This window comes from Oncorhynchus kisutch, linkage group LG25 (genome assembly GCF_002021735.2).
Source record: "Oncorhynchus kisutch isolate 150728-3 linkage group LG25, Okis_V2, whole genome shotgun sequence".
Taxonomy (NCBI): Eukaryota; Metazoa; Chordata; class Actinopteri; order Salmoniformes; family Salmonidae; genus Oncorhynchus; species Oncorhynchus kisutch.
This window is the reverse complement of record NC_034198.2, coordinates 10,171,393-10,190,862: the sequence shown is the minus strand read 5'-3', so window position 1 is coordinate 10,190,862 and position 19,470 is coordinate 10,171,393. Positions and strand designations below refer to the sequence as shown.

General features: G+C 43.1%; 1 protein-coding gene and 1 long non-coding RNA gene across 41 annotated transcripts in view; one reads left to right on the top strand and one right to left on the bottom strand.

Moving 5' to 3' along the window:
- The window catches only part of LOC109869968 (transcription factor 7-like 2), a 98,944-nt gene extending 82,643 nt beyond the window's left edge, over positions 1-16,301 (top strand). For 3 of the 40 annotated variants that reach the window (XM_031804634.1, XM_031804626.1, XM_031804647.1), the window contains 9 exons: positions 869-971; positions 2,353-2,439; positions 6,760-6,882; positions 7,049-7,211; positions 7,396-7,503; positions 8,092-8,140; positions 8,889-8,939; positions 10,337-10,409; positions 14,030-16,301. In XM_031804634.1, the coding sequence (XP_031660494.1) occupies positions 869-971; positions 2,353-2,439; positions 6,760-6,882; positions 7,049-7,211; positions 7,396-7,503; positions 8,092-8,140; positions 8,889-8,939; positions 10,337-10,409; positions 14,030-14,492 (1,220 nt within the window). In that variant the 3' untranslated portion in view covers positions 14,493-16,301. Of the gene's footprint in view, positions 1-868; positions 972-2,352; positions 2,440-6,744; positions 6,883-7,024; positions 7,212-7,395; positions 7,504-8,076; positions 8,141-8,888; positions 8,940-10,336; positions 10,410-10,919; positions 10,993-11,616; positions 11,678-14,029 lie in introns of all 40 variants that reach the window. The other 37 variants (XM_031804628.1, XM_031804615.1, XM_031804640.1 and 34 more) reach the window with 29 other exon arrangements.
- LOC116357441 (uncharacterized) overlaps positions 11,859-19,470 on the bottom strand; it is a 70,436-nt gene continuing 62,824 nt past the window's right edge. The window contains exons 3-4 of the long non-coding RNA XR_004205416.1: positions 13,257-13,331; positions 11,859-12,307 (exon numbers count right to left, since the gene is read on the bottom strand). This is a non-coding gene — a long non-coding RNA (uncharacterized LOC116357441). The remainder of the gene's footprint in view (positions 12,308-13,256; positions 13,332-19,470) is intronic.

Genomic DNA, 19,470 nt, shown 5'->3' with positions numbered 1-19,470 from the left:
TCCTCGCTATCGCCATTCCTCCTTTTTTTACGACAGACCTTTGGAGGCCTAATGTTTTGGGTGGCTTGTCTGCATGTTTTATTTGCCTGTCAACTGCCACAGCAAGTGATTGCGACATTGGCAAATGTGTGATTGTTTCGCAGTGTCCTCTGTAGGACATCTCTGTCACTGTATCAGATGAGAAAACTACATTATTTCTGTCTCTGTTAAAAACGTTAGGAGGAATAGGATGAACTAATTCTGGTTAAAAGAAGCTGGAAACCCAAGGGCCCCTATTTATAAGGCCTACTTTACAATGTCATAAGCATGTCATAGATGTTATCGAAAGTCATAAATCAAATCACATTGTATTGGTCACATACACATATTTAGCAGATGTTATTGTGGGTGTAGCGAAATGCTTGTAAGAGCCTATGTCAGATAAAGACTGCTAGGCAAATACAACACTGTAGTGTCATCCAGTATATTAGCTATGAAACAAGCTGGCCATTAATAACTTGCAGAGACGGTTTATAACATCCCTTCATTCATGCTTATGACAGTAAGAGAACTTAGATTTATATGAAGTCGAACCCTGTTTATCCCCCCCCCTCTTCTCTCAGCACGTTATGACACCGTACTGCCAGACTCAAACAGCTTTGATCAGGACGTGTGATTTAGCACTGTGTACATGTGAGCGCAACCGCTCTTCCTCCTCCTCCTCCTCCTCTCCACCCACCCAGCTTCCTGTGATGTCGACTCTGTTCATTATGAAACACACAAAGGAGGAATTTAACACTGACTGATGTTTCGGGGTCCATCTCTCTCTCCCTCTTTATTTGTCCCTCTACCCTTGCTCTCTCTACCCTTTCTCTCTCTTTCTCTCCAGGAATTCCAAGGCCTCCACAACACCCAGACATATCTCCCTATTACCCTCTATCGCCTGGCTCTGTAGGGCAGCTCCCCCATCCGCTAGGCTGGTTAGTACCACAGTAAGCAGCATTTTATTATCCTCTTTCTCCACTGTCATCAAGCATGTTTTTTATTTCTCCACGCATGTGCTTGGCTACAATGTTTATAACTATGTCTAGATGTAGATCTATTTAGCAGTTTGGATCATTAAGTATATCGTTATGGTATAAAATCAGCATCCCTAATGTAGATGATGTAATTTAGCAATAAGGCCCGAGGAGGTGTGGTATATGGCCAATATACCACGGCTAACAGCTGTTCTTATTCACGACACAACGCCGAGTGCCTGGATACAGCCCTTAGCCGTGGTATATTGGCCATATATCACAAACCCCTGAGGTACCTTATTGCTATTATAAACTGGCTGCCAACGTAATTAGAGTATTAAAAATAAATGTTTTGTCATACCCGTGGTATATATACCACGGCTATCAGCCAATCAGCATTCAGGGATAGAACCACCCAGTTTATAATGTCAAATGGTTCTCCTTCAGAGGCAATGTCTTCTGGTTTTGTTGGGTTTTCTAAGAGCTTGGTTTCTGTATTTTCCTGACTGGTAACATCATAAGCAGAGCACATAGGGAAAGCTCGGTATCCACTTAACTCAAACTGGGCCCTCTCAGTTTTGATCAAGCACTGATTTGACTCCTGGCTGACCACTGTCTCCAGTTTATACATTCTGGCAATGGACCAACTACTGGGCCTTAGAAGCACACTGCGGTTTCCTAACCCCCCCCTTTGCTCCAGCCCCAACTTGCTTCTTTGTGGCAAATGCATTTTTGCATTTCTCTGTATTGTCCAATTAGATTAATGAACCGTGATTGCCCGTATTTTACCCAGAATTCCACACGGGGGCTCTCCCCTGGTAACTCTTGTCAACACTTGTTAATATGACAAAAGGCTACAAATTAAGCTCTGTTAATTTAATGTTTTCTCACCGCGATGTAAATACCGGAAGAGGCCCCGAGCGCAGCCACGGCACCCTTTGATTTGCTGCACTTTATTTTGGTATAAATTTACATTCATTATTGGTTGTCTTTGGATGTGTAGACCTCAATTAGCGTGATGGCTCCATTAAAGAGTCCCGCGCTTCGTCTTTAATTATCACAACAAAACACCTAGTTCCAGCTCGGGGAGGAAGGGGCTCCCTCTCCGTCGACACCGAGCGAAGGGTTATGAAATTTAATTAGCCATTCCTATCAAATTTGTGGTATTCAAATTGTTCGGAGTTTGCCTCTCCTTTGATCCGCACTCTGCAATCCCCTAGATTTTAGTCCTGATCAAATGAGAATAAAGAGACCTGCGATCGGGGAGAGAGGGAGAGGGCTTTACCTCCTCTCCTTCCATCAACCCTGTTTCTTTACCTCCCTCTCTTCCCTTTGTTCTTTTTCCTTCTCCTAGGCAAGGTCAACCTGTTTACCCAATCACAACAGGGGGTTTTAGACACCCCTACCCGACTGCACTCACTGTCAATGCATCCATGCAAAGGTGAGTTGAGCCTTGGGAGATAAACAGGCATACACACACACAGGAGGAGGCCATGACGCGGGTGCACACACAGGCGTCACACACAGTCTGCGTAAACTTATCCCTTAAGGAAAGTGCACACTCTCGTCTCCGTGCTCAAAAGGCCAATCCTCCAGTGTCCCCACTATGTGTTGAAATATTAATTATATTTATCACTTTCTAATGAGGCCCCTGAAGAACATTTACCCTAGCTGCATGTCAGCCACATCTGTAATGGATGGGGCATGTCCTAGTTTTTAGCCACCAGACACATTGATAAATAAACATATAGACACTTAAAAGGAGAGAATGATGTAGACTCGGGCTTGACACTTGGCTAATGCTTTGTTGGGTCCATTAGGGTCCAGCTTAAGAGGAGAGCTCTGGACTCAAGTGGACCCAGGGGGGCACATATGTTTGTTGTTGTTGTATTATCTGTCTTTAACTGGGCATGGCTCCCCTGGGGGCTGTGCTATAATTCTCTGCATTGTGTGGGAAGAGGGAAGAGTTAACTGTGGATGACAAGTACCCTATGATTTGTAGGTTCAGAGTATTTTCGAAAAACGATAACAACAAAAACAAACAATTCCATATGGCCGCCCCTCCCTTTCCCTTTTCCCCTGTCCCTCTCCCTGAGCCCATAACAGTATTCACAGGCATTTCATTGCAGGCAGCTGGAGAGTTTGGAACGGGGATGGTTTATAGTTTTGAGGGGAGGGTGGGAGAGGCAGAGGCCTAGGGAGTATGGGGAACAGGCCAAGCTTCAGTTTAATTACGTGCTGATTGGAAAAGCAGCTCCTGAGAGTCGACTGTTCAGACCTCTGTGACGTTGATGGATAAGTGTGAGCGAGGGAGGGAAGGAGAGAGAATGCAAAAGAAGGGAAGAAGAGAGAGGGAGGCCTCGAATGGGATATGGAAAGTTTAATGTTGTGAAATAGTACCTGACACCCTCAGAACTTTGACATTGAACACGTATGCACTCGGGTTCCTTATCCCCACCCTCTCTCTCTCTCTCCCTCACACACACACATACACGCACACACACTCTGACATGGCCTCTTGGTACACTTATTTTAATTAAAAGCAGACAAGCAGATTGACTTCACACTTTCTGTTAAAAAGAGAGGCTAGGTGAGCCAATAGCTCTTCGTTTGTCCTTTTTCTTGGTTAGCCTTACATTGAAACTATATACCTTCACGTGTATTCTTCATTAATACTTAGGTTGATAGGTTATATCATTGTTGGCCACCCCTTGACCCAGACTCCCTTGTGGCTTTAGGAACAGACCCAACCATCTTCACAGTTCACTGTAGCACAGTCTTGTTTTCCATATGTGGGTGTCATCTATGTAGCAGGGTTAAGATGGCGCTAATTTCTCCTCTCTATCCCTATTGTGTCCCTCTTCCACCCCTAGCAACCCCCATGAAGCAGACCTTGCCCTACTCCCTCTCCCAATCCTAGCCCTGGTTGCCTTGCTCTCAGGTACAGGCAGGGTGCGTCTGGTGTCTGGTAGAGCACAGGCAGCCAGACTAAGCAGGACCTGGCAGCATCTAGTGGACCTGTGTTTTAAGTGACAGCTAATTCACCCCTAATGACGGCCTCTACATTGTGATCATCTTATTTCCAGCAAGGCTAATTGAATCTACTGGATGGGGGATTGGCTGGGCTGTGGGGCTGGGGAGAGCTAATGCGTTCTGATGAGCCCTAATTGAATTAGCATAGCTGAATAGGTGGAGGTCTCCATCTCTGGAGAAAGGGGCTTTAGCATGTCCTTGTTATAACTTCCACTGGGGAATTGACAAAAAAATAAAAGACGTCCGATTGGGTTGTCGACGGCGTAGAGAAATGGCATAGAGTGGGAAGGTTTGGATAATCGTGTATATGGCAGGGTTTCAGAAGCAAAAAATTGTCTCGTCTTTAAAAGGGCTTTTCTTGCTTAAATATGGCACAAGACATCCAGTAGTTAGACACGGACATCCAGTCTGTGTCTAATAATTACATTGAGATGTCCTGATCCTGTATTTTACTGGCTTGCCAGATCTTAACAAGAGAACTAGTGCTTCAGTACTAGCCCCTAGTGCCACATACCGGCCCAATTAGAATGCAGCGAGCAAGTCTGGCTCTCGTACCTTGCACCCACTCAATGAGCACCTTGCACCTAGGTCCTGTTTAAAAAATACATTCTCTGAAAGGGGGAAAAAAGGCAGGCAAGAGAGAGCAGAGTCAGTCGAACGGAGCAAATGAGAAACATTATTTTGATAATGGGATTGGAACCGTACAGGTCCATTATCTCTGGCGGGCCCTGTATGTGACAGGTGGGGAGAAGTGTAAAACCCCTCGCCCCCCTGCCCAACGCCTGCGCTTTGATATGTTCCCCCCTCATCGCTCTCTCTCCCTTCTCGCTACCCCTCTTTTTTCCTGCGGAAGGGAAAGCGCGCCGGCCGAGTTCGTTATCCTGTACATTAACCAGGCACAGGGGTACTTCCTCACATTGGCAATTAAATGGCACTGGCTGACACTGGGCCTGTGTTGCAGCCAATGACCCACCCCCATCCTTGCCTTTCAGATTGAGACATAGGAGCCTGGGGGTTGGCTAAATTGGTCCAAGGCGCTGTTCTGTTCTGTGCTGATGAGGCAAGATGATGATGCCCCCGCACATCAAAGGGATGGCCGTCATGTTTAAACCATAACCTGGGCCGCGCGGTGGCAGCTGGGGCGGGGGGGGGGGGGGGGATGTGGATGTGGTAAGGGGACAGGGAGCAGGAGGAGGAGGAGTGTAGAGAAGGAAGAAGAGAAAAAAATTGGATGCTGGAACAGAGGAAACTTAACAAGAGCACCAAGAGAGAGAGAAAGAAGGCGAGAAGGAAGGAAAAAGAGAGAGAAAGAAGAAGAGAGAGAGTAGAGGAAGTGTGGCGGGCTAATGATGAGTGATCCGCAGCCACTGCCACGGTCGCCTCAGCAGATGACATGGCGCAAACACAAACGTGTCAATGATAAAGGGAAGAGAGAAGAGCAGTGGAGGAGAGGAGAGAGCAAGAGAGAGGGAGGAGGGAGAGAGGGAACACTCCCCAGAGATCGCCTGCAACAGAAACGAGTTGTTCCTGGCGAGTTTATGCTCATCATTATATTCTGGCTCCGAGCCATGCAGCCAGACATAGCCAGATAATGAGCTGTTTAAAAAATATATATAATATTCCTCCTTTTTTGCCCTTCTTCATCCTCCACTCTTTTTCTATGATTTGTGAACGGTCATGCATAGCTGAGATATATACTGTGCACACACAGACACAGACACACTCATACAAATAATCTTGCACACACACACACATTTACTCTCTCTCTCTCTCTCTCTCTCTCTCTCTCTCTCTCACACACACTGCTCAATAGATGCTGGTTATTGCCCTCAATCACTGTAGCTGTGGGAGATGATGAAATGATTCTACCAGTATTATGAAGATGTAGAAGGGGGAGATAAAGAATGGTAACACCATTAATAATTCGGATCAAGCATGAGGACAGATAGAAAAAGGTGCCTTGCCAATGATTAAAGATAAAGTGGTGCACTGGGACTGGGATTTGACATCAGCTCACACAGCGGTTTGGCACAAGACTCCATAGAACTGTAGTTTGTCACATTGTAAAGTGGGGCAAGACATCCTGGGACCTGTATTTGTCATCCACAGTCTGGAGAGAGGGGTGTCAGCACTAAACACTGAATTCACCTTGGAGAAAAGGGGAGCCAAGTCACTATTTTGTCTCTGTTATGGAAGCAAGTGAGGATTTTATAGAATCCATTACAAGGACACGTGTAGTTGAAGTGTCTGTATGGACCATTTGGGCTTGTCAAAGATAAACCTTCAGTGCAATGGCTGCCCTGTCTTTCTATTTAACACACTTCCCACTCCAACACAAACGGACTCTCTTTTTAAAATGAATATACTGTATGAAATATAACTCAATATGATGTGTAGCGTGTGTTTGCTGTGTAACGTGTTTGCTGTGTAACAGTTTCGATGTGATTGTGAGATCTAAATTTTGTGATACTTATGGGCCGAATCTTTTCTTGATATACCCGTGCGAAACTCAAGCTTTTGTGTTAAGTCATGCATTGGACATCAATGAGAGATTTGCGTGAAAATCGGACTTTCATGCTCGGACCTCAAGGTAGGATTCGGCCCTGTATATATGCACATCTGTATTAATGTCGAGTGAGCATATTCTGTCTATTTGTGTCTAATATGTGTCCATCTTCCATTTCACACGTGTCCACTCTGACGATTTACACAGTTTTCTGTCCTCCAGGTTCCCTCACCACATGGTCCCCCCTCACCACAGTTTGCACCAGACCGGCATCCCCCACCCTGCCATCGTCACGCCCAACGTCAAGCAGGAGTCCTCCCACAGCGACATAGGCCTCAACAGCTCGTGAGTACACATAACCTGGTTGTTTTCACCATTGTAAACTAAACAGCAGTGTAGTCAAAATTGGCACTGGTCTTGTTGTTCTAAATTCTACCATTACAATAATCTGTTTAATACCAATTCTGGGTATTTGCCAACCATACAGTACTATACTGTACACACTCCACAGGAAACACCAGGACTCGAAAAAGGAGGATGAGAAGAAGAAGCAGCCCCACATAAAGAAGCCGCTGAACGCCTTCATGCTCTACATGAAGGAGATGAGGGCCAAGGTGGTGGCCGAGTGCACGTTGAAAGAGAGCGCCGCCATCAACCAGATCCTGGGACGAAGGGTGAGAGAGAGACAACACCACTATACAGAGGCTCACTCACTATATCTTATTTTGTCTCTACCTCTCACGGCTCTTGGCTGAACATGGTCATGTTTACTGTTGACAATTATAGTCTTCTCGCCTTGCACTCACCTCTTTGTATTATGTCCTGTCCCTCTCTCTTTTTCTGTGTGTCTGTCTATAGTGGCATGCCCTAACACGAGAGGAGCAGGCGAAATACTACGAGCTGGCCCGGAAAGAGCGACAGCTTCACATGCAGCTCTACCCAGGCTGGTCAGCACGAGATAACTATGTAAGTTTTTAAGTTTTCAACATGTACATCCTGTATTTCTCCCCTCACAAGAACATGTCCCTGGGATGAGTGCTCTTGCTGTTCTGTCTGAGCTGAGAGCTCACCTCCTTAGCAATGCCTGCTGTCTGTTTCCCTAAACACCTTAGTCGATGGAATCTCCAATATACTTTACAGTAGACATGTTGGGCTATTTAAACAGGGCCTAAAAGCCCTGAAATGCTGATTGCTGAAGGAAGTTTCTCTCCCAGCATGGTGTGTCCAGCAGTACAGATTGACCAGTGAAACTCTGACTCCTCTCAGCCTGCCCAAAGCATTGTGCACAAATCTGACTCCCTCACTACAAACCAACAAAGCCTCTATATAAAATGCAGCAAAATAAAAGAAGGGGGAAAAAGTACAAAAAGTGAGAAGGGAAAATTCTGTTATGGCCTGCAGTGGCAGTTAAAACCAGCGGGCAGAGAGAGCGAGAGAATGAATGAATAAATAAACAGAAATATGGGCCCCGTTTTTATTTCATGTATCGGGTCTTCTGCAATATAATAACTAAGGTTCCTGTCTATTTCTCTTCTTTTGGCGGGTAACCAACAGGGCAAAAAGAAGAAGAGAAAAAGGGATAAGCAGCCAGGAGAGGGCAATGGTAAGTGAGCGCCAATTACCTCCTATTAGAGGAGCCCCATCATGTGTCAGGACTGTGTGACATCTCACAAGATAAAAGTCTAGCCCGTTTTTTTTTTTGTGTGTTGTTGTGCCTGGCTCGTTTTTTTGTACATAGTTATGCTACCCAATGCAATATTTAAATGGTAGACTTGCTTGTTCGCCCCCTCCTTCCATTCCCCATCCCCTCCCCTAGCCTTCCCCAGCTAATAACATTGAATATGCATGACCCCCCCCACCAGCCTCATCCCTCCTCCTCACCCCCGCCAACATCACCCCTCTCCACTTTGCCCCCCAGCATTTATGATACTGTGATGTGTGTTTTGAGAATGTGAAATTTAAGCGTTGTGAGAGCCATTAACTTTGCCAGTGTTGTGTGTGTCTGTGTGTTATAATGCCTGTGCCCTGCAGATAGACTGTGCTTGTGTGTGTGTCTGTGCGTGTGTGGGTGCATGTGTGTGTGTGTGTGTGTGTGTGTGTGTGTGTGTGTGTGTAACATGGGCTGCCCCTGCTTGTCTGCATGCATGCACACAAACAAACAAAAATCACCCACTTCTTGAAATTAAGGAGGTTTGCTAATTTTATTATTTCTTCATTTTATATTCTTATTATTCATATTCTTCTGATCATCCATATTGTGAGTTGAGAAGGAGAAATATTAAACTGTATTTTACGCTCGTTTACGTGAAGGATCCCCTCTTGAAGGCCTCTCTATCTGTTCTTTTTTTCAGAACACAGAGAATATTTTCCAAACCCTTGCCTTTCACTCCCTCCGATTACAGGTGCTAATGTCATTTTGAGTCTTAAATTACTAACTTTTTTTTTTTTTCTCTCTTTGGTTTATCATGTATTTATTAATCTATGTATGTGTATTATAGTCTATTTAAAAGTAGTTTTACTAAGCTAAATACAATATTTTGAAGGATGTTATTGACTTTGTTTGTTGCTTTATTTCTTAAAATGTTGATTATGTTTATTTATTTGACCATTTTATTTATTATACTAGCAAAAGTATGTTTCATTTGATATACTTACACATTTATTTAATGATGCTTCTATGTTAAAGTAATTAATTCCAGAACAATCTTCCCCATTTGGCCAAATCAATATGTAGTATATATTTCTAGCAGTGACTGTAAAAGTTACAGAATCTTAATGTTGAGTTATGACCCAGAGATTTGATGTCAGTCAGGGTAAACCTCCTTAATCTATTTGCTTCAGTAGCTGCACCTTCTCCTTTCCCTGGGCCAGCATGAGTTGGGCCTATTCTATGCCCTTCTATGCTGTCTCTGCTCAAACTAGGACCTGGATTCAAACAACTCACCACAGGATTCCTCCTTTGACCCAAGTGTAAACTTTGCTCTACATATGATTATTAAGCCATTATGGCTGCATTTACACAGGTAGCCAAATTCTGATATTTTTTCCCACTAATTGGTCTTTTGACCACATCAGAGTTTTTCACATATTCAGTGCTGATCTGATTGGTCAAAATTCGAAGGGGGGGAATCTAAATTGGGCTGGCTGTGTAGAGCCCATGGTAGAGTTCTAGAAGATTACACAACTAATTGTTTGTTGACAGGTCAAGGTAAAGGAAAACATTGTGTCAGGTGGTTGAATTCAGGTCTAAGTAGAAGTGCCCTTGCTGCTGGGTTCAACCCTTTAATGCTTTCGCTGGCAGGGACTAACCCAAACCTTCCCTTATTTTAACAGTCTGATACTGCTGCCTCTTTCACCTACCACCTATACCCTCTCCTTTTCAAATATGCTGATAAAAAGATAACTATGAATGGCACTTAGCAGAAATGTAATCATGTCTGCATTATTTCCCCCATCGTATTCTCTACCTTAAACAAATACCTATTATCTTTTTATTCGCTTTTTTATACTTAATCCTTGCACATTTATGCATTTGTTTACTTTTTGCTTGTGGTTTGATTTGACTAATGTCTGAAACACTAACCGTGTCTTCTGACAGTCCTTTTCTATAAAGGCATACTGCACAATTACTTGCATCTTTTTAATTAGGGGGGGAAATAAGCTAAATATGCCACGATTTCGAGACTCGCAGCCTCACTGGTTTACGATTTTTCTCCTTTATTTTTCTCCTCTTTCTCTTCCCTCCTTTTTGGTTTTTCTTCCTCCTCTCTGCTGGCTTCCCTCCCTGTTGTGGCATCAGACCTGAGCGCTCCTAAGAAGTGTCGAGCGCGCTTTGGGCTCGATCAGCAGAATAACTGGTGTGGCCCGTGCAGGTGTGTATGGTGTGTGTGGCATGAAAACCAGGGCCAGGTGACGGCTGTTCTCTGAGCTGGGACTTCCTCCTTCCCTCCCCGACTCCCTCTCTCCTTCCTTCGCCAGGCTTTCACCACCTCACAATTCTTCCTCCAACCCAGCCCTGCCAGTTTGGCCTGCCTCTATCCACTAGTTTTATTGGTGTTTGGGAACAGGGTTAACAGGGTATGCGTCAATGTGTGTGCGTGTGTTTGTTTGAGTGGTGTTTGTAATAACTCTAGATTCTCTACATATAGATGTGGGGTTGGGCGGGTCCAATAGTATTCTCTTAGCCACAATGAGGGGCAGGACTCTTCAGATGGTAGACTGGGTCTGAGAGGAGTTGGAGACGTGATGGCCTGGTCTGTGTGGAGGAAGTCCCAGTGTTGACAGCCCAAACCTAAGCCCTGCCTACATGTGTTGTCTGTCCAATGACGTGTCCATTTTTTGTGTTTTTGTATTGTTTGTGTGTCTACCTCTTTGGCTAACAGATGCAAATACCCCAAAGAAGTGTCGTGCCTTGTTCGGGCTTGACCAGCTGAGTTTATGGTGCAAACCATGCAGGTATACCCCTGTAGTATCTATGGGAGGACAACCGTTTAGACAACCACTTCCTTCTCTTATGTCTTCTCAAGACATCCCTCGAAAATATATGTATTATGTTTTCTTCAATGTGTTAATTGATGGCCTTCTTTTATCTGCTCCTTTTCCTGATTGTGGAATTTTTTGCTATAGCTTCTCTAAGCAAGTCATTTTACTTATTTTCTTTGAAAACTAGAAGCCCAGTGGCAGAAAATGGATTTACTAGCATTGTTATTTGTACACTACCTCGGCGATAACAATAACATTGTAAAGAAAGGTCCCGGTTGCAACATTGTAAACAATCAAATTTAGGAGACCTTTGGGTATTTTTGTTGTAATGTAATTTTTTAAAACACATTTATGGTTTCTGATACCATTCATGTGTCAAGTTGAAAGGTTGAAATCCATTTTCTATCCAGGCTGTATGTAAGTGCCTGACATTCTAACTGTCTTAAGTGTCTGTCTGAATTGGCCCTCTTGATAACCTTGTCATGCTAAGACTTGGCCCTGCTTCTCAGAGGGCACCAGAGTGACTTTCTTCTATGCCCTCTTCCTCCTCCTCCTCTTCTTCTTCCTCCAAACTCCTCTCTGATAACCCGTACTTAGTCCCTACATGTTGTCTTTCTGTTCTGACACAAGCAGTCTTTGAATTGGGAATATTTTCATGGTAGGTATTTGTTTCTGCTAAGTAATATCCCTCTCTGTGTCTGGCTTGCACTGTGTCCCCACCTCTACCCTGACCATTGTGACATGCCGTTTGGTACTGTGTATCACTGGTCAACCCAAGGCATGCGACCTATCAATGCATTTCATTTTTCTTATTTTGTTTTCAATATTGATCTGGAGTTATTACTACGGAAAGATTTCTGCCATTTTGTCATTGCCTCAAAGAAAACAGGATATTGAGTGATCTTACCGAGTCACTTTTCCCCTCACATTTTATGAGTGGTTATAAACGTTGAATTCACATGGCATTCAATTAAAGTAATCCACAAAGACGTTCATACAGCTGAACTCTTTTAGAAATGCTCCACACTCAGTTTTAACAGTAACAAGTACTTTTACTGTAGATTTTAATTAAGACGTACACGGTTGATCACATTGAGAAAGGGATGATATTCTCACAGTATTTCCTGATCTAGTCCATGAACGTGAGCGAGGCAGCAACGGGGTGCCAGAGGGCCAGGCTTGGGAATAGCCAGGGATAATTCCTGCTTCGTTTAAGGAGCCGAGAGGTTAACAGACCTCACTGGGATCCATTTCCTGAAAGATGCATCTGGCGTAATTCCCCTGGAGACTGAGAAATCAATATGTTACACAGGCACATACTATCAATCGATATGTCTGTTAAAAAATGGATATTAGCTCATTTGTAGCGGTTTGACAGGCAGTTATCAGTTTAGCCTTGACAGAGGAAGAGACAGCCTAGCACTGGCAGAATAATAGCATTTTACGATGGTAGCTAACAGTCAATACCACACAATACTCATACAGGGTCTTTGACAGCCAAGCAGACAACTCAACCCAACTCCCTTTCCTTGCTTTTCATTTGACATTTCCCGTGGTTCACTCTTTCTTGTGTGTCCATGTTGTGTGCCTGTCCTCTTTGTGTAATTGTTCAGTCACAGAAGTGCTTGCCTTTTTTGTTCAGCATGCTATCAGTGTAAGGTATATGTGGCTGTCTAAATGTCTGTTTTTCTTTCCCCATTCTCACTTTTTCTTCATTCCTCTGTTTTATCAGTTCTCACTGATCGATCTCCCTCTCTTTTTTCCATCTCTTTCTCTCACGCACACTGTTTGTACAGACAGGGTATGACTTGACAAACAGGCCATACCTTGATTGAACAATAGAACAGAGATGCTGACATTTCTCAAAGGCTAGCTGAACCAAAGCATCATTTCTTTCAGTCACTTCTGCCCTTCTCCTTCCCTCCCTCCACACCTACGAATTCTGTTCTTTCTACTTGCTCATTGTCCCTGTGAGCTAGCAACACAGTCTGAACCACAGTGTATTTGCCCTTCAGGCAAGCACAGTCCTTGTGATAAGGAGTTGTTGTAGAGGTCAGGGTAAGACGAGGTGGGCAGAGGCTCCCCTCCCTCCCAGCCTTCCTCCACCCCAATTGAACATAGCACACACACAGCCATCTCAGATACAAACACACACACACGCTGCAGGCACGCCAGACAGGGGAGGGTCCAAACCCGAGCAGAAATGCAAACATGATGCCGTTACCCTTCATACTCACACATATGTCTTAGGGGCAGGTGCAGCGTAGTGTTCATGCCCCTGAACTCTTACCTCTGCATCCAAACTCTCCCCTCTAAGGAAAGGAGAGAGAGAGAGGTCAGGATAGTGAAAGGAAGGGGGAGGGAGGGAGGACTAGTATTTCAGAAGAGCAGGGTGATCCCTGGCGGTAGCTCTTCACCAGGGCCAGCTCTTTGTTTCAGTCACGATCAGAAATCTGTGAGGAAACGTTTGAGAAAAAAGAAGAAACCCGCACACTACTCTTGATAGTATCTCTGCTCTTTAATATGCCTATCTGCCTTAAGGCCTTCGTCTGAGCTTTTGTAAGATTAAAATACTTTTTAAAATAGAAGAAAGAAAAGTGAGCTGTTATAGATTTGCCATGAAAACCATTCTTCATCCTTCTTTATTCTTCATCCATTTCTCATCCATCATTTTAATCATCCTGCTGCTTCTCCTATTTCATTATCCTGTCTGTCTGTTTGGTGTACTGTGTTGTACTGTATATGTCCTGGGAATCTGAGAAGGCCACTTGTAGCCTTAATCCTCAGCTAGGCTGTAGTGGTGGCAACCACTTAAATGCACCAGAAAACAACAATAATTTAAGGCCCAGAAATAGGTTTTAGATTGAATCTTTAAGACACTGATATTATGCAAATTAAACAAGATGGTGCATTTAAGTTGACTGCTAAAGGCTCAGCTATTGCCCAGCAGATTGCTGTCAGTTCTGGGATGTCATGCTAAAAAGCTTCTTTCTCTGTCCCCCATCTCCAGGAGAAAAAAAAAGTGCATTCGCTACATCCAAGGTGAAGGCAGCTGTGCCAGTCCTCCCTCTTCGGACGGAAGCTTACTAGACTCCCCCCCATCCTCCCCCTCCTCGGTGGCCCCCTCCCCCTCCTCGAAAGAGTCCAAACCTCAGACTGAACAAATGCAACCTCTCTCACTGACTATGAAACCGGCCCACCAGCCTCTCCACCACCCGCACCTCCTGGCTGGGCATCCTCCTCCGCCATCTTTGGTTCTGCTGGAAAACTCTGCTGCTGCAGCGGGTAAAATGCCTGGCGCAGCCCACAATGGAGCCCATGACCACGGCAATGTCTCGTCCTCGCGGCAACCGGGCTCCTCAGGCGCCTCCCTGGCCAGGCCCTCGGCAGCATCGCTGTGTCATTCCCACTCGCTACACCCCAACTCCACGGCCCCTCAGCCTCTGTCGCTCGTGACCAAGTCTATAGAGTAGCCTCCCTCCTTATTCACTCCTGTCCTTCCTTCCTAATTTTCTAGCTCTGCACACCTCTATTCGGGCCCTCTTTCTTTTCTATCTTTTTGTCTATTTCTGTGCCATAAGGCTTTGAAAATTAGTTATTGTTTTATCAAAGTTCATTGGTCAATATTTGACCCATCATTATCAAAAAATATATATAATTATTATAATGAATGAATAATACAAAGAGCTGTAGAGTATAGCTTTGGGAATTTGCCAACATTTTCTTAACTTTTTATTTTTATTTTGTAGTGTTAAACAGTGCAACAGAAAATTGTTATGTAGTTCCACTTAAACATGTTTAAATGACAGATATAAAAAGGTAGGTTAGATGATTATTCAATGAGCCCTTTTCTTGAAAGAGTTGGTTCTCCTTCATTATTTGTATTAAATACGAGCTTGCGAACCAATCATTTGACACCCGTACAAACCCTGGAGGGCATGAGGATCGTGGAGACACCTCTCTTACTGAGGAACAACTTTAATTGTGATGTTACTTGTTCTTCTTTAAATGTACAGAAATATTGGTGTGTGTGGGGGGGGGGGTATTGTTTTAATGTGCATTGTTCCATTACATTGTCTTTTTTGTTGTTGTTTACCTTTGGGGGTGGAGTTAGGTGGGGTGGTTGGACTTGGAGGGGAGACAGGGGAGGGCTATTGAGGTGGGTGGGGGGGTTGCGCTATTCAATACAAAATGTCACAACGCTAGGACCAGTAGTATTTATTGCTTTAGAGATTGCTTGTTGTATCTTGTATGTTGTCCCTTTTTAAATATTTTCTTTTCTTAATACATTGTATAAATATTTTTTCTTAACGTAAGCAACTTATATATGAAATGATCCATTTTTACAAGGAGGTTTTAAAGGTAAATCTTTTTGTTGTTGTTGACAACCTGGATTCCACCCAATGTACTGTGTAGATTTCACGAACAGAGGTATGCACAACTTCATTTCAAGAAATGCGTCTATAAGCCATTTTACAAAAGAAGAAAAGAAACTTGAAACAACAAGGGACAGTGGGTACCGTGTCTTCAGTAGTTTGGGGAAGTGTCAAAGCCCTTCTTTTTTATTGCACAGTCTCATCTCTACCAGACTGTAGATTTGTGTACAGATTTTCCGTGCCAAATTTTGTGATAATTTTCTCTCCCCCCTCTAACCACGCTGTAGGGTTTTTCTGTTGTTGATTGTTTTTTGTTTTTTAAAACCATACTTTGCTGTGACGTTACATAGATTGCTATGTATGTAGTATAAATGTTGCTATAACAAATGTGTTTGGTAGCAGATTGTCAAATATTACAATTTAAACTGATTAAAAAGACGGACATCATACTGTATAAACCCACAAGGGCCAAATTATGTATATTAGGAGGTTCATAAAAAACTATGAAATAACTACAAAAAAATACACAAACTGCCACTTTTAAGTACACAGCTACATATAGGTAGATAGAAAAAATAGGCATGTTGATGTTGCAAGAGGCTGTAAAAAAAGCTACAAGAGAATCATCCACTCGGTACCATTGTAGTTGACATGACGCGACTGTAACCTGTCGATTTCTTCTCTGGTTTATTAAGATGCTAATGATGAATAGTTTGAATGTTTCCTTAACGGCTGTGATGTTCCTGTTCTATTTTATGCTCTTATCTTTTGTTTAATTTTTTGTTTTTTTCCCTGTTATTTTAAATGGTTCCAAAACCATGTTTTTGTAATGAATAAATGTTTATGCTGTACAGTCTCTGTAGCATGCAGTTCTGTATTAATAAAAGCGACTTAGTATGTGCAGATACTGTGTCTAACTTTTGTGATAGAATATGTGAGTGCAGCAACTAAATGAGAGATCGCAGTAGTGTAAAGGCATAGCCGCGGGGAATTAGGGGTGCTGAGGGTGCAGAAGCACCCCCTAAAAAATCATAATAGAAAATATATAAAGAAATGTACCTTTTTTTTTGTTGCACTGGGCCTTTACTAATATTAGCGGAACAATATAGACGTCTGTAGCGTGGGCCATTTTTTTATTGTTTTGCATGTCCGTTATGGCAAAAAAAGGTAGTATAATTAAGTACAGTAACTTGCAGGATTCAATAGTTGGAATTGTAAGAGTTGTTGCCCTGTCCCTCTCTCTGCAATAGTCATTTTAATGGAATCCAGAACAAACAAAACCCTGTCTTCAAACATTTACATCAAAAGGTGCAAAGTTATGGGCAAACACACAAAACATCCACATCAAATTAAATATTTTTCTTGATAAAAAAAACATGGAAAACATGTTTTAATTTACCATCCTTACAAACCACTTAATGTCAAAGTACATTAGTGTAGTGTATTGTACATAGGCTGGTCATCTAGGTTTGTACCTGTAGACTTTCCATCACCATGAAAGGTACTTTGAGACATCAAGTGGTTTGTGATGATGTAGCTCAGTTGGTAAAAACATGGCGCTTGCAATGCTAGGGTTGTGGGTTTGATCCACATGGTGACCAGTATGAAAATGTATGCACTCACTACTGTAAATTGCTCTGGATAAGAGCGTCTACTAAAATGGAAAAGGAATGAATAGACCATTTCAGTTGTACATTGAAATAAGTTGCATTTGCAAAGTATTTCAAGAAACTGGAAAACATACAGTACCAGTCAAAGTTTGGACAAACCTACTCATTCAATGCCAAAGTGTGCTAGTCCAATATAAACGGACCTATATAGATGTCGTCAGCACGGGCAACATTTTTGTCTGCATCCCACTGTCGGCAAAAAAGTTGCTGCACCCCCACCCCCAAACTACACTGAATAAAAAATATTAACACAACATGTAGTGTTGGTTGCATGTTTCATGAACAAAACAATGAAAGACAGGGGCACAAAAAAGTACATTTCTCTCAAATGTTGTGCACATATTTGTTTACATCCCTGTTAGTGAGCATTTATCCTTTGCCAAGATATCCATCTACCTGACAGGTGTGGCATATCAAGAAGCTGATTAAACAGCATGATAATTACACAGGTGCACCTTGCGCCGGGGACAATAAAAGGCTACTCACAATGTGCAGTTGTGTCACAACACAATGCCACAGATGTCTCAAGTGTTGAGGGAGCATGCAATTGGCATGCTGACTGCAGGAATGCCTACCAGAGCTTTTGCCAGAGAATTTAATTTTAATTTCTCTACCTCCAACATTGTTTTAGAGAATTTGGTAGTACGTCCAACTGGCCTCACAACCGCAGTACATTACAGTGTCTAGTTTGAGAAACAGACACCTCACAAGTCCTCAACTGGCAGCTTCATTAAATAGTACCCGTAAAACACCAGTCTCAATGTCAACAGTGAAGAAGCGACTCCGGGATGCTGGCCTCCTAGGCAGAGTTGCAAAGAAAAAGCCATATCACAGACTGACCAATAAAAATAAAAGATTAAGATGGGCAAAAGATCACAGACACTGGACAGAGAAATCTGCCTAGAGTTGTAACATATTGTGCTAACATAATTGCAAAAGGGTTTTCTAATGATCAATTAACCTTTTATGCTAACACAACGTGCCATTGGAACACAGGAGTGATGGTTGCTGATAATAGGCCTCTATTCGCCTATGTAGATATTCCATAAAAAATCTGCCGTTTCCAGCTACATTAATCATTTACAACATTAACAATGTGTGTGTACATTGTATTTCTGATCAATTTGATGTTATTTAATGGACAAAAAAATGGCATTTCTTTAAAAAACAAGGACATTTCAAAGTGACCCCAAACTTATGAACGGTAGTGTGTATAGTGTGTACTGTCAACTGCGTTAATTTTCAGCAAACTTAACTTGTGTAAATAATTGTATGAACATAACAAGATTCAACAAGTGAGACATAAACTGTACAAGTTCCACAGACATGTGACTAACAGAAATGGAATAATGTGTCCCTGAACAAAGGGGGGGTCAAAATCAAAAGTAACAGTCAGTATCTGGTGTGGCCACCAGCTGCATTAAGTACTGCAGTGCATCTACTCCTCATGGACTGCACCAGATTTGCCAGTTCTTGCTGTGAGATGTTACCCCACTCTTCCACCAAGGCAAGTTCCCAGACATTTCTGGGGGGAATGGCCCTAGCCCTCACCCTCCGATCCAACAGGTCCCAGACGTGCACAATCAAATTAAATCAAAGTTTATTTGTCACATGCGCCGAATACAACAGGTGTAGACCTTACAGTGAAATGCTTACTTACAGGCTCTAGCCAATGGTGCGGGAAAAAAAGGTATGTATGTGTGTGTGTGTGTGTGTGTGTGTGTGTAGGTAAGTAAAGAAATAAAGCAACAGTAAAAATACATTTGAAAAAAAGAGTAGCAAGACTATATACAGACACCTGTTAGTCAGGCTTATTGAGGTAGTATGTACATGTAGGTATCGTTAAAGTGACTATGCATATATGATGAACAGAGAGTAGCAGGACCGTAAAAAGAGGGGTTGCGTGATCACACAGTCGTCCGTAACAGCTGATGCTCTCATGCATGCCTCAGTGTTGCTTGCCTCGAAGCAAGCATAGAAGTGATATAGCTCGTCTGGTAGGCTCGTGTCACTGGGCAGCTCACGTCTGTGCTTCATTTTGTAGTCTGCAATAGTTTGCAAGCCCTGCCACATCCGACGAGCGTCGTAGCCGGTGTAGTATGATTCAATCTTAGCCCTGTATTGACGCTTTGCTTGTTTGATGGTTTGTGGCAGGGCATAGCGGGATTTCTTGTAAGCTTCCGGGTTAGAGTCCCGCACCTTGAAAGCGGCAGCTCTACCCTTTAACTCAGTGCAAATGTTGCCTGTAATCCATGGCTTCTGGTTGGGGTATGTACGTACAGTCACTGTGGGGACGACGTCCTCAATGCACTTATTGATAAAGCCAGTGACTGATGTGGTGTATTCCTCAATGTCATCGCAAGAATCCCGGAACATGTTCCAGTCTGTGATAGCAAAGCAGTCCT